General features: G+C 41.6%; 1 protein-coding gene across 12 annotated transcripts in view; it reads right to left on the bottom strand.

Moving 5' to 3' along the window:
* MLLT10 (MLLT10 histone lysine methyltransferase DOT1L cofactor) overlaps positions 1-15761 on the bottom strand; it is a 227516-nt gene that overhangs the window by 177988 nt on the left and 33767 nt on the right. The window contains exon 1 of one of the 12 annotated variants that reach the window (XM_036459714.2): positions 5085-5136. The exons of the other annotated variants lie outside the window; for them this stretch is intronic. Within the exon in view, the coding sequence (XP_036315607.1) occupies positions 5085-5090 (6 nt within the window). The 5' untranslated portion in view covers positions 5091-5136. Of the gene's footprint in view, positions 1-5084; positions 5137-15761 lie in introns of those variants that run through there. 12 annotated transcript variants of the gene reach the window in all.

Here is a 15761-nt window from a genome sequence, read left to right as displayed (position 1 = left end):
AGTAAACACACAAACACACATATATAAATAACCAATATAAGGAATAAAAAAGGAATTATCACTATGGAACTAACAGATATTAAAAAGACAAAAAACCATTAATAATTTTACATTAATCAATTAAACAACTTTGATGAAATGAAAAACTTCCCTGAAAAATACAACTTACCAAAATTGATATGATGATACAAATATTTAAAGAAACCTTTAGGTTGAATTCATTATCAAAATTCATCCTCAAAACAGAACCCTAGACTCATATTTTTCACTGGTATATTCCTTCATGTCACCAAAGAAGAAATAGCATCACTTTCAGAAAACAAGTACTTAAAAAAAAGAATGAATCATTGAATGCATAAATAAGTGAAATAACAAAGTGATGTTTGTCTCTCTTTCGCTCGTTCTCCCTCTTACTCTTTCTAAAACAAACTAACAAAAAATAATTTAAATATATATATTTATATCTATATATCCCTAGCCAGTTTGGATACATAATCAAATGTAGACTAAAAAATCCCAGTCAAGGGATCTTTTGATTCTGGTCAAGAACATATTGCCCGGGTTGTGGGCTAATGGGGTGTGCAGGAAGCAGCTGATCAATGATTCTCTCTCATCATTATGTTTTTAACTCTACCTCTAACTTCCTCTCTAAAACCAATTAAAATATATTTAAACATATATATGTATATCTACACTAATAAAAGAGAAACATGCAAATTGACCATCACTCTGCTACGCCCACCAGCCAATCAGTACGCATATTAACCAAACTAAGATGGTAGCCGCGAGAGAGCTGAAGCGAGCAGGAGGCTTGGGTTGCCCCCGGCAATGGAAGAAGCCAAGCTACTGCAGCCCTGGCATGTCTAGGCCTCCACTCAAATCTACAAAGTTTCAATTATAGAAGATAAATAAATCCCAACAAAGACAGCAGCTGTGACGGAGCTGGAGCAAGCAGGAGGCTTGAATTGCCCCCAGCTATGGAGGAAGCCAAGCTTCCTGGCGTGCCCTGGCCTCCGCTCAAAGCTACAAAGTTTCAAATATAGAAAATAAACCCCAACAAAGATGGTAGCAGCCACTGAGCTGGAGAGACCATGAGGCTTGGGTTACCCCAGGCGATGGATGAAGCCAAGCTTCCCACTTGCCCTGGCCTTCCCTGGCCTCCGCTCAAGGCTACAAAGTTTCAATTATAGAAGATAAATAAATCCCAGTTACCTGCTTGCAACCGACCCTGGCCTATGCTTAGGTCACCAGGGGCGTGGCTGGCCTGCAAATCACCACAGGCCCCTCACCCAGGCCACCTTACACCCCAAGGGAACCCCCACCCTGATCTAGGACACCCTTCAGGACAAACCAGCTGATCCCCACCCGTGCATCAGGCCTCTATCCTATCTAATAAACGAGTAATATGCAAATTGATTGTTACTCCAACACATAAATTGGCTGCCCCCATGTTGTCAAAGATGGCTGCCCCCATGTGGACACAAGATGGCCACCACAAGATGGCCAGCAGGGGAGGGTAGTTGGGACAAGCCAGGTCTGCAAGGGAATGCAGTTGTGGGCAATCAGGCCAGCAGGGGAGGGCAGTAGGGAGGGAAGTTGGGAGCGACCAGGCCTGCAGGAAAGGGCAGTTGAGGAGTGGGGGAGTACCAGGCCGGCAGGAGAGGGAAGTTGAAGGTGACCCAGGCCTGCAGGGGAGAGCAGTTAGGGGAAACCAGGTCTGTAAGGGAGGGCAGCTTGGGTGATCAAGCCTGCAAGAGAGGGAAGTTAGGGGTAACCAGGCTGGCAGAGGAGGGAAGTAGGGGGTAACCAGGCCTGCAGGAAAGGGCAGTTGGGGAGAAGGGGACCCAGGTCTGCAGGGGAGAGCAGTTGGAGGGAACCAAGCCTACAGGGAAGGGCAATTAGGGTGACAAGGCCTGCAGGGGAGGGTAGTTGGGAGGGACCAGGCATGCAGGGGAGGGCAGTTAGGGGTGATCAGGCCTGCAGGGGAGGGCAATGTGGGGGGACCCAGACCTGCAGGGGGAGGCCGGCAAGACCAGCAGGGGAGAGCAGTTATGGGCAATCAAGCTGGCAGGGGAGGGCAATTAGGGGTGAGCAGGTTGGTTATGAGGGAAGTTGGGGGGGACCAGGCATGCAGGGGAGGGCAGTTGTGGGGGATCAGGCTGGCAGGGAAGAGCAGTTAGTGGTGACCAGGCTGGCAGGGGAGCAGTTAGGCATCAATCAGGCTGGCAGGGGAGTGGTTAGGGGGTGATCAGGCTGGTAGGCAGAAACGGTTAGGGGCAATCAGGAAGGCTGGCAGGTGAGCAGTTGGCAGCCTGCAATCCTGGATTGTGAGAGGAACGTCTGACTGCCAGTTTAGGCCCAATCCCCCAAGGAGTCCCAGATTGGACAGAGTGCAGGCCAGGCTGAGGAACACACACACACACACACACCAGGCCTCTAGTCCTATAAATAAAAGCCTTGGTGGCCCTCACACCATCATGCAGTGATGTGCTCACACCATCACAATCCATTACCAGGAGGCAGCCAATGAGGAGGTAGAATATGCCCCTGACATGGGGGCAGAGGGGTGACCTGAGCACTTGGAATAGAAGGAATAGGACAGGCTCAGTGGGAGGGAATGCAGAGCAGAGCTGCAGCCAGAGCTGTCTCATTGGGAAGGAAAGACCAGGTTTGGAGAAGAGGGAGACTCAAATGATTCCATATTTTAAAGGGGGTTCTAAAAAATATATAAAAAGGCTTCTGAGTCCCTACCTTTCTCAGACTTGGGGGTCATGGAATGTAGGCTGAACTCAGAGGAAACTTATTCTGGGAGACCACAGGCAGGTCACACATACCCTAAGACTTCAATTTCCTGGTGAGGGTAAAGTGGCTCTCTCCACCTTCACCCAGTTGTGAGGTTCAGGCTTCAGAATGTGGCTCAAAAGACTGAGAGCCTCCAAGGTGGTTGAGAAGTAAAGGGGTCAGTGGGGCAGGCAGGCTAGGCCTAGAGAACCCCACATGCCCACGATTTAATCGTGCGCTGGGCCTCTAATATTCTATATAATAAAAGAGGAGTATGCAAATTGTCCCCTTGACAGGGAATTCATCCGGGAATTGGACCAGGGGACAGGGCCAGCTGCAGGAAGAATGGGTGTACCTGGCCAGCAGCTAACAACCATTAGGGACCCTACCGTGCACAAATTTTATGCACTGGGCCTTTAGTGTGTGTGTGTGTGTGTGTGTGTGTGTGTCTCCAGGTATAACCTGCCAGAAAACTAGGAACAGAAGAGATCTTACTCAACCTATATATTAATCTTATCTTTTCATCTTGATATTTGATACTTTGGGGCCTGCTGATGCTAGAGAAACTGCCCCACCCTCCGAAGACTGGCTAATTCCTGGAGATAGCAAACCAACTCCTCAACTAGTTTTCAAATATAGGCTGTCCCCCCTATAATTATAAAGGCAGTATTTATTAAAATACATTTCATTTTCAAAATTGAGCTATCAGCTGATAAAGTATGTATACAGTTTTATGGAACAACTTTATATGCAAAGCAAACATTCCAGAGCCCATACCTCCAACCATCTTTATCTATTTTATACTCCAGCCACTATATTCCTCTGCCCTGATCACTGCAGGGCTAGGTAGGTACCAGACAACTAGACAAAGTCCCTATGCCCCCAGAATCCTTGAAATTATTCGAACTAGATAATCCTAAATCTGATGACCATTCCTTGACGATTTCTTCCCACAGAAACCAAAATAAATGTTCCTGCCTTTACTTTTTTACTTTTGCTCCTTCTGCCTCCTAACTAACCCATATGGCTTCCGTGGTGTAACTCCGCCTCTAGGGATCTTTGAATATATAACAAACTACCTTTTCAATGGCAGTCCTTCTGATTCTTAATAATAGTGAAATCAATATTTAAAACAAACTGGAAACAATCATCAGTAAAAAGCCTAGAGCTAACATCATAATTAATGCAAAACTGAATGTTTTCCCCAATGAATGGGAACAAAATTTAAGTATATGCAATAAAGGAGGAAATTGTTTAGAAATATACAAATTGGAAAGAGGTAAAGTTTTATGACATTATCATCTACTAGAAAAAGCTAAGTTATCACCAAAAATCTCATAGAATCAATGTAAGTTAAGTATGATTGTATGACACAGGTCAATATACATAGGTCAATTCTAATTCCATATACTAACAACAAATAATTACAAACTGAATTATTTAAAACCACTTACACGCCCTAACCGGTTTCACTCAGTGGATAGAGCGTTGGTCTGAGGGCTCAAGGGTCCCAGATTCGATTCCAGTCAAGGGCATGTACCTTGGTTGTGGGCACATCCCCAGTGAGAAGTGTGCAGGAGGCAGCTGATCAATGCTACTCTCTCATTGATGTTTCTAACTCTCTATCCCTCTCTCTTCCTCTCTGTAAAAACTCAATAAAATTTGTTCTTTTAAAAAACACTTACACAATTATATAAAATATTTTAAAATAAAAATAATTTTAAAAGACATATAAAACCAAAGATTAAAAATCATAAAATACTGCTTGTAAAATAAAAACCAAGATGACCTAAATAAATGGAGAGCTAGACCATGCTAGTAAATAGCAAGATTCAACATTGTTATTAACATGTCAATTCTCCTCAAAAAGATCTATAGGTTCAAAGCAATTGTAATCATAATCACATCAGCCTTTCTGGAAATGGAAAAACTAATATTAAAACTTATATGGAAGTACTAAGAACTTAGAATATGCAAAGCAATCTTGAAAAGATGAGAAGGGTTAAAGGGTTTGCAAATCTGACTAAAAGACTTCCTATACAGTGAAGAATAATCAAAATAATGTGGTAAACGCTATAAGGACAAACAGATCAATGAAACAGAATAAAGATTCCTAAAATAGAGCTCATTTATGCAGCCATGTTATGTTATGCAATCCAATGGAAAAAAAGGAGACTTTTTTCAACAAACAGTGCAGAAACAATTAGATATTCATTCTGAAAAAATAAAACCAGAAAACTTAATTTGAGATGCATCAGACCTAAATATAAATAAGCAAAAAACAAAGTTTTTGAGAAAATTACCTTCATGACTTCAGGGTTAGCCAAAAGTGTCTTAGCTCACAGTAAGCAATAACTATAAAAGAAAAAACTGATAAATTATACTTAAAATATTTCTCTCATTAGAAGCCACAGTTAAGAAAATAGAAAACCACAGACTTGAAGAGAGTACTTACAAAATATTTTATCTAACAAAAGACTGGCATATCCAGGACATATAAGAAGTTCTTCAACTCAAAAAAAAAAAAAAAAGGGGGGGGGGGGGAGGGGGCGGGGACAAACAAAGAAAAAAAAAAAAATAAGAGAAAGAAGGAAAAGGGCTAAAGGTTTGAACAAATTCTTTATACAAGAAAACACATGAATGATCAATAAGCAAATAAAATGTACTAAATATCACTAGCCATTAAAAATGCAAAATAAAACTAGTTCTAGTCAAGATGGGAGTAAAAGGGACCAGATTTAGCCTTGTGTATGAAATAATAAAAACCTAACAAAATGTATGAAAAATCAGCACTAAAGTTTTTAGACAACAAATAATGAAAGACAGTGATTCTTGGAGACAAGAAACAAATGACATGAGCCATACATTTGCCAGCTTACTGCCTTGAGAGTTTCCAGGCGGTGGAACAGAGAGAAGAAACCCAGGCAGGGCCTGTCTCCCCAAGTTGTGGAAATGGAGCTGCGAGTCCAAGGAAGCCAAGGTGGCTAGACCTCACAAGGGAGACCAGCACTGAGTAGAGAGCTGAGGAGAGAGAGAAAAATGAAGAGATCTACAGAGGCTGATCCTAGAATATGTTGAGTAACTAATCAGTACTTGCATGTGAGAGACCTATTCGAGGCTAGGGAGAGAACCACTAAAAGATTTAGAAGTAATAGCACCCAGAATTCATACAAGGATGCAGATAATGCCTGTTCCCAAAAGGCAGGATGCAAAACCTAGTAATTCATATCACATCAGAGTATTAAGAAGGGTAATGCCTCAGGAGGAGGGAAAATTTAACTCTAAACATGGCTCTGGTCTGTCAAACAAAACCAAAACAAAACCTAAAAGGTACTTTTCCAGTAACTTAATCTGTCATAGAACAAAGTAAAATATATATATATATTTTTAGACACACTAAAACAGAGAAACAAACAAGTAAAAATTCATAATGACTATACTATAAGTCAATAAAGACATACCCAGATACAGAAAATTATACCCCTAATGAAACAAAAACCAGCCAGTCAAATCAATCTTTTTTTTAAATATATTTTATTGATTTTTTTACAGACAGGAAGAGAAAGGGATAGAGAATTAAAATATCGATGAGAGAAACATTGATCAGCTGCCTCTTGCACACCCCCTACTGGAGATATGCCTGCAACCAAGGTACATGCCCTTAACCGGAATCGAACCTGAGACCTTTGAGTCCACAGGCTGAGCTGAACTGGTTTCAGCCCAAACTTAAAATAACACAGAATTATTACCCGAGTCCTTTTTTTAAAATATATTTTTTATTTCAGAGATGAAGGGAGAGAGATAGGAACATCGATGATGAGAGAGAATCATCAATCAGCTGCCTCTTGCACACCCAGCACTAGGGATTAGTCCGCAACCCGGCTATGTGCCCTGATGGAGAATCGAACCATGACATCCTGGTTCATAGATCGATGCTCAACCACTGAGCCATGACAGCCAGCACCCAAGTCCTTTAAAACAATTATTATGAATACATTCCATATGTTCAAGAAACTAGAGGAAACATTAAACATGTTAAAAGTAAATACATCCGCGAGACCGGTTTGGCTCAATGGATAGAGCGTCGGCTTGGGGACTGAAGGGCCCGGGTTCGATTCCGGTCAAGGGCATGTACCTTGGTTGCGGGCATATTCCCAGTGGGGGGTGTGCAAGAGGCAGCTGATCGATGACTCTCTCTCATCGATGTTTCTAACTCTCTATTTCTCTCCCTTCCTCTCTGTGCAAAATCAATAAAATATATTTAAAAAAAAAAAAAAAAAGTAAATACATCCAAGAATAAAAAACATTGGAAACTTACAGATGAAAATTACACGGTCTAAGATAAAAAAAATACTGTATGAGATTTACAGCACATGAAACCAAGTAATACTAACTAAATAAATTAAAACTCAGAGGGAAAAAATACCTTAAAAAAGGAACAAAGCAAAAATTAGCAGTGAGATAACTTCAAGAGACCAAAATACTTGTAATTGGAGACACAGGAGATAAATACAAAAAACAAAAGTCTGAAGAAATAATGCCAACAATTTGCCATATCCTATCTAATAAAATAATATGCAAATTGCCCATCACACCAACACACAAGATGGCCACCACAAGATGGCCAGCAAGAAAAAGCAGTTAGGAGGGACCAGGCCTGCAAAGGAAGGCAGTTGGGGATGATCAGGCCAGCGGGGGAGGGCAGTTAGGGGTGACCAGGCTGGCAAAGGAGGGTAGTTGGGCGCAACCAGGTCTGAGGGAAGGGAAATTGTGTGTGTGTGGGGGGGGGGGGGGTGGCCAGGCCTGCAGGGGAGGGCAGTTGGGGGGGGAGGGGACCAGGCCTGCAAGGGAGGTAGTTAGGGGTGACCAGGCCTGCAGGAAAGGGAAGTTGGAGGGACCAGGTCTGCAAGGAAGGGCAGTTGGGGGGGACCAGGTCGGCAGGGGAGGGTGGTTAGGGGTGACCAGGCTGGCAGGGGAGGGTAGTTAGGGGTGACCAGCCGGCAGGGGAGGACAGTTAAGGGCAACTGAGCCAGCAGGGAGCAGTTAGGCATCAATCAAGCTGGCAGGGAAGTGGTTAGGGGGTGATCAGGCTGGCAGGCAGAAGTCGTTAGGGGCAATCAGGCAGGCAGGCAAGCAGTTGGGAGCCAGCAGTCCTGGATTGCAAGAGGGATGTCCGACTGCACATTTAGGCCCGATCCTGGTAGACGGAGAATCAGGCATCCCTTGAGGAGTCCCAGATTGGAGAGGGTGCACGCTGGGCTGAGAGACATGCGTCCTCGTCTGTCCCGTCCTTCCTGTCCGTCCCGTCTGTTCCCCTCCTCACTCGCCCCCCCTCCTGTGCACAAATTTCGTGTACCATGCCTCTAGTTTAATAATTATCAACCCAGCCGAAACCGGTATGGTTCAGTGGATAGAGTATAGGCCTGTGGACTGAAGGTCCCAGTTCGATTCCGGTCAATGGCATGTATTATACTTTAGTTGCGGGCACATCCCTAGTAAGGGGTGTGGTAAGAGGCAGCTGATTGATGATTCTCTCTCATCAATGTTTCTCCCCATCCCTCTCTTACTCTCTGTGAAAAAAATCAATAAAATATATTTTAAAAAAATAATAATTATCAACACAGAACTATGTACTCTTTAAATAAACACTAAGCAACAGAAACCTAAAACAAGGTAAAGCACAACATATCATGATCAAATTATTTAAAACCAGATAAAGCAAAAATCTTTAAAAAGCAGCCAGAGAAAAAGGTCATATTACATACTGCAAAATCAAAAGAAAATTGAAATGATTATATTATCATGTAAAGTAGATCTAAAAATCAAAAAAGAGGGCCATTTCACAAAGATAAAGGGTTTAACTCATTAAAAAGATACAGAAATTCTAAATATTTACTCACTGAATAACAGCTTCAAAATGCAGAAAGAAAAAATAACTACAAGAAGAAATTTAAATATCCACAATTACAATTAGAGATTTCAAAAGAACACTCTCAATAACTGATAGAAGCAGTATTCAGAAAATCAGTAATTTAGATTCAGATCCTTGAACAATATTATCTACCAGAATATCCACAACCAAATTGATATGAAGTAACATTTATAAAACACTTTACACAAACTAAAATACACATTCTGTTCAAGGACAAATGAAACACTCACCAAGACAGATCATAATCAGGCCTTGAAACAACTCAAAATAAGTTTTGGGTCATAACATAAAAAAATTTTCTCTGACCAATTTTAGAAATCAATGTAAAATCCCTAAATATTTAGAATCTAAATATACTAAAGTAAGCAATGGGTCAAAGAAGAAATAAAAAATATCTAAATAAATAAAATTAAAACCAAAATTTGTGGAAGAAAATTAAAGCAATAATTGAGGGAGAAATTTATAGCACTAAATGCCTATATTAGAAAAGAACTCAAATCAGTGATTTCATCTTGTACCTTAATAAACTAGAAGAGATGTGGCTCAGCATCAACCATGAAACATTAGGTCATGATTCGATTCCTGGTTGGGGCACATGCTCGGGCTGAGGGCTTGATCCCAGTAGGGAGCATGCAGGAAGTGAGAGGGGGTATCAGAGCAGAAAACAATGAAATAAAAAAAAAAGAAAATAGTGCAAACTCAATGAAATCAAAGGCTAGACTTCATTTCTTCTAACTTTTTTTTTTTAATATATTTTATTGATTTTACACAGAGAGGAATTGAGAGGGACAGAGAGTTAGAAACGTCGATGAGAGAGAAACATCGACCAGCTGCCTCTTGCACACACCCCCACCGGGGATGTGCCCGCAACCAAGGTACATGCCCCTGACCGGAATCGAACACGGGACCTTTCAGTCCACAGGCCGACACTCTGTCCACTGAGCCAACCCGGTCCCGGCTAGACTTCATTTCTGAAAGGATGAAGTAGATGTACTTTTTCCTATTCCTCCTAAGTACAAACAAAAACTGTGAACATCCTTTCAAATAAAATAATAATATGCAAATTGACCATCACTCTAACACACAAGATGGCTGCTCCCATGTGGTCAAAGATTCTGCCCCCATGTGGACACAAGATGGCCACTACAAGATGGCCAGCAGGGGAGGGCAGTTGGAAGGGACCAGGCCTGCAAGAGAGAGCAGTTGGGGACAATCTAGTCTGCAGAGGAGGGAAGTTAGGGGTGACCAGGCCAGCAGAGGAGGGAAGTTGGGGGCAAACATGCTGACAGGGGAGCAGTTAGGCATCAATCAGGCTGGCAGGGGAGTGGTTAGGGGGTGATCAGGCTGGCAGGCAGAAGCGGTTAGGGGCAATCAGAAAGGCAGGCAGGTGAGCAGTTGGGAGTCAGCAGTTGTGGATTGTGAGAGGGATGTCCAACTGCTCTTTTAGGCCCAATCCCAGTAGGATCCCTGGGATCACGCCTAAAAGGGCAGTTCGACACCCCTCGAGTGGTTCCAGATTGGAGAGGATTCAGGCTGGGCTGAGGGACACAGACCCCTGTGCACAAATTTCGTGCACTGTGCCTCTAGTTATAAATAAAACAAATATGTTTAAAAGGTGGTTAAGAAGGCAAATTAGGCAGAGAAAACAGGACTCAAGGAACAATAGAGCAGTGAGTTCCCTGAGTTTTCTCTTTACCTAATATATTCCATTCTTGAAATGGAAGAAGTCAGTACCTTGGAAACACCAACAAACATAGCATTCTCTCTCTAGATAAGCAACTGGGTAGGAGGAATATTAGAAAGTACACTTTTTAAAACAGAAGCACTCCACATCACACACAAAAAAATTCCCCATATCTATGCCTTGAGTGGTTGAGTGGGGAACATAAATATTCACCTTTGTGAGACTATGAGTCATCCCAAAACTCCTACGGGGGTAGTGTAAAAATAGATTAAGTAGGGAATCAGAACTTTCATGTTTACTGGCTTGTTATGAGAACTTCCCCCTCTGTTGTCAATGGAGACAAAATGGGAAGTCTGAACTTCCATCCTCATCCAGCAGTTAAGAGGGAACCACCACCCTGTGTCTCCACAGATGTGGTGTCAGAGAGGGTCTAACAAGAAGTCAGGACTTTCACCAACACACAGAGTAAATGGGGCCACATCCTTTGAGATCAGATAGGGAGCCATAAGTCCCAAGTCTACTCAGCAATAACAACCAACTTCCCATAAATGTCAACAGAGGCCAAGTAGGACACTTGAAATTCATCTCCTACCTAGCATAAAGAGATAGCACCCGTTCTCTTCCCTGGTGAGACAAATGCCAAAGAAAGCAAACTAAAACAGCTTATATAAGATGCAAAGTCCCAAAAATGTTCAGGTTTCATGAAAACATTTGTCATACCAAGAACTAGGAAGATTTTGAACTGAATTGAAAAAGACAATCAGATGCCAACAGTGAGAAATTTGTAATTTTAACTTTTGACAGAGATATTAGAATTATCTGAAAATTTTAAAGCAGCCATTATAAAAATGATTAAGCAAAGAACAAATGAAAAGCAAAAAGTCTCAGCAAAAATTGAGGACATAGAGAAAACAAATGGAAATTTTAGAACTGAAAAGTACAATAAGCAAAATAAACAGCTCAACGGATGACCTCAATATCAATATAAAGGCAAGAGATTAAAAGAACCAGTGAACCAGAAAACATAATGTGCCATAACTGGTTTGGCTCAGTGGGATAGAGCATCAGCCTGTGCACTGAAGGGTCCTGGGTTCGATTCTGGTCAAGGGCAAATGCCTGGGTTGTGGGCTCAATCCCAAGTAAGGGACATGCAGGAGGCAGCTGACACATGATTCTCTCTCATTATTGACGTTCCTATCCCTTCTACCTCTCCCTTCCTCTCTGAAATCAATAAAAAATATTTTTTAAAGAAAGTTACCTAATGTAACTTTCAGAGAGAAAATAAGACTGAATAAAAATAAACAGTCTCACAGATCTTTGGGACCCTAACAAAAAAGCAGCCATGCTTTTTAATCATCAGTGTCCCAAAAAAGAGAGAAGAAATAAGGGAGGACTGGAAAAGTGCTCAAATAAATAACAGCTGAAAAATTCCCAAATTTGGCAAGACAAAACTACAGATTCAAGATCAATAGAACAGAACAGAAAACCAGGAAAATGCTTTAAAAATCCCAGCTATATAAAGCTGCCAGAGAAATTTTTTCAGCAAATAGCATTGAGCATTTAGACACCTACAGGAGAAAACCCACAAAAACCTTTCACCTGAGTCTCACACCTTATACAAATACTAGAGGCCCAGTGCACAGATCTGTGCACTGGTACGGACCCTCAGCCTGGCCTGCACCCTCTTGCAATCCGGGACCCCTCTCGGGATGTAGTAGTGCACAAAGTGGCACACAGCTGGGGAGGAGCCTGGGCCAGGTGCCACTCCCACTCATCCCGCTCATTCTGGACCCACTGTGCCTGCTGCCACTGCAGTTTGGTAGCACGCTGCCATGGAGGCAGGAGAGGCTTGTGCTGCCATAGCAGCACTCGCCACCCATGAGCCCAGCATCTGGCGCCTGTCAGCTGAGCGGCACTTCTGCTGTGGAAGCGCACTGACAATCAGGGGGTAGCTCCTGCGTTGAGCATCTGCCCCCAGGTCATCAGTGCACATCATAGCAACCAGTCAAATGGTCATTTGGTCACTTAGGCTTGTGTGTGTGTGTGTGTGTGTGTGTGTGTATGTATGTGTGTGTGTGTGTGTGTGTGTGTGTGTGTGTATATATATATATATAAATATAAATATATTATCTCAAGTTTAAGTGTATAGCATAAAACTATAAAACTTTTAAAAGAAAACAGGAAATTTGGTGGAAAAAAGAGTTATTAGATTTTAAAACAAAAGCATGACCCATAAAAAGAAAAATTCATAAACTGAACTTCAACAAAATTAAAACCTATATAAAAACAAGCCCATTAGGAGGAAAAACACAAGTTCCAGCACTGGGAAAAATAAAGAGCAAATCACAGACTTGACAAAGCATTCATATCAAATAAGAACTTTTAAGCTCTGCAATTTAAAAAAAAAAAAAAAAAAGGAAATGATGGCAAAGTCACTATTTGAGGGAGAAATTACATATACAAAGGAACCATGAATGCACCAGAAGATTGAAGAAGGAACAAAGAGTATGGGGACAGTGAGGGCAGCAAGGACTGATGAGGCTTCATTCTTCACTCTGAGCCCGAGGGAGAGAAGAAGGCATATGTTTGGCTCAAACAATGAGCTTTTGAATGTTACCAACGAAATCTGAGTATCTAAAATAAACTGAGTCCAGCAAGCTAATTCAAAATATATCTTTTCTAAACAAATAAACAGGTAAGCAAGCAAGCAAAAAACAAGTTAGAAAACAGGCAAAAGTCCCATGGCCAGTGTAACTAAGTTGGTTGGGCAATGTCCTGTGCACTGAAAGAAAGGTTACTGGCTTGATTCCTGATCAGGGCACATGCCCAGGTCTCAGGTTCAATCTCTAGGAGAGAGCATGTAGGAGGCAAACGATGCTTCACTTTCACATGCATGTTTCTCTCTCTCTGATTTATTTATTTATTTGTTTGTTTGTTTATTTATTTATTTTTGCAGGCAAAAGTCATAAACAGACATTTGACCAAAATGTCCCTGGCCAGTTGCTCCATGGTTACACCATTGGCCCAAGAACCAAAGGATTGTGGATTCGATTCTTGATCAAGAGCATGCACCTTGCACCCTAGTTAGTTTGGCTTAGTGGATAAAGCATCGGCCTGCGGACTAAAGCCATTCCAGTCAAGGGGACATGCCCAGGGTTGCGGTCTCAATCCCCACTAAAGAGTATGCAGGAGACAGCCAATCAATGACTTTCTCTCATCATTGATGTTTTATCTGTCCTCCCTCTCACTCCCTCTCTAAAATCAATAAAAATATATTTTTTTTAAAAAAGCATGAATCTCAGTTTCGGGTTCCCACAGAGACTAGGAGGCAGCAACTAATCAATGTGTCTCTCTCACATACAGGTTGTTCTCCACCTCTGCCATCCTTCCAATCTTTCTAGAAATCAATGGGGAAAATATCCTCAGTCTGACTGATACGGCTCAGTGGTTGAGTCTTGATCTATGAACCATAAGGTCACAGTTCAATTCCCAGTCAGGGCACATGCCAGGTTGTGGGCTCAATTCCCAGTGTGAAGCATGCAAGAGGCAGCCAATCAATGATTCTCTCTCATCATGGATCTCTCTCTCTCTCTCTCTCTCTCTCTCTCTCTCTCTCCCCCTCTCTCTGAAATCAATAAAAATATTTTTTAAAGCTTCATTAAAAAAAAAAAAAGAAAAGATATCTTCAGGTGAGGGTTAAAAGAAAGATAGCGAATAAGCACATCATAAGTCACTAGATAAATGCAAATTAAAGCCACATGTGGCCCTAACTGGTTTGGCTCAGTGGATAGAGCATCAGTCTGCGGACTGAAAGGTCCCAGGGTTTGATTCCAGTCAAGGGCATGTGCCTTGGTTGCGGGCACATCCCCAGTAGGAGGTGTGCAGGAGGCAGCGATCGACATTTCTCATCAATGTGTCTTCCTCTCTGTAAAAAAATAATCAATAAAATATACATTTTTTTAAAACACATGTGACAGCACTACACACCTATTAAAATCCTATATAATAAAGAGCTAATATGCAAATTGTCCCCTCGGGAGTTCAACCACTCACTATGACATGCATTGACCACCAGGGGGCAGCACTGAACAAAGGAAGGCCCCGACTGGCCCTGATCGCAGGCCAGGCCTAGGGTCCCTACCCATGCACAAATTTCATTCACCGGGCCTCTAGTTACTAAATAAAAAGAATAAAGGTCACATGCTGGAATTCAACAAAATTGTGATTTTTGCTGAATTGCTCACAGATTTCTGATGGAAATGTAAAATGGTACACTCACTCTATACAAAATCTTGGCAATTTTTAAATTTCATTTTATTGATTTTAGAGAGAGGAAGAGGAGGGAGGGAGAGAGGAGGTAATGGGGAGGAAAAAAGAAATGTCCATCAATTACCTCCTGCATGCTCCCAACTCAGAATGGAAACAACAGCATAGATATGTATCCAGACAGGGAATCAAACCTTGAACCATACCAGCCAGGTCATTTTGGAAAATTCTTTAAAAAAAACTAAAAAAAAAAAAAAAGACTAAACATGCAACCACCATACAACTCAGCAACTGTGTAACAACATGCATCCCAGAGAAATGAAGACTTATGTTCACACAAAAGCCTGCACATGAATGTTTATAACAGTGTTATTCATAATAGCTACCAACTATTGATAGAAATACCTGAGGTATCTTTCAGCAGATGAATGGTTAAACAAACTGTGGTTTGTTCCTTAGTGTTCTACTAATAACAAGAACAGCAAGGATAAAATGGAGCAAACCACTAATACATTTAACCACTTGGATGAATCACCAGAGAATTATGCTGAGCGAAAAAACCCAATCCCAGTTATGTGTTCTGTGATTCCATTTATATAACATCCTTGAAATAACAAAATTACAAAACTGGAGAACATATTAGTGGTTACCAATGACTAAGCCTGGTAGCAATAAAGAATCAGGTGTGGCTATAAAAAAGGGCCTTGTAGTGATGGAATTATTCTGTTAACTATATTAATTTCAATATCCTGGTGGTGATACTGTCCTATAGTTATACAAGATGTTAGCAATGGGGAAACTGGGTAAATGAGAGAAGATGTCTTTGTATTATTTATTACAACTGCATGTCTCTACATTTGACTAAAAGGCTTAATATTAAAATAAATGCAAATAAACAATACAAAAAGAAAATTAAGAAAGCTATTACATAGTGCTCCCTCCCATCAAATCCACACGCCCTTTCCCCTCCTCCTCTTTTTCCCCTCCAGGCAAGATACCTTTACTTTCCTACCTTCATGGGCCTTTTCTATGCCACTATACGGTAGTTTTCTGAGCCCATTTTTTCTACCACTCCTACTTCTGTGACTTTCCTTTTTA

This window comes from Pipistrellus kuhlii, unplaced genomic scaffold, assembly GCF_014108245.1.
Source record: "Pipistrellus kuhlii isolate mPipKuh1 unplaced genomic scaffold, mPipKuh1.p scaffold_m20_p_1, whole genome shotgun sequence".
Classification (NCBI taxonomy): domain Eukaryota; kingdom Metazoa; phylum Chordata; class Mammalia; order Chiroptera; family Vespertilionidae; genus Pipistrellus; species Pipistrellus kuhlii.
The sequence above is the reverse complement of the archived record's forward strand: the minus strand, read 5'-3'. Positions and strand labels throughout refer to the sequence as shown.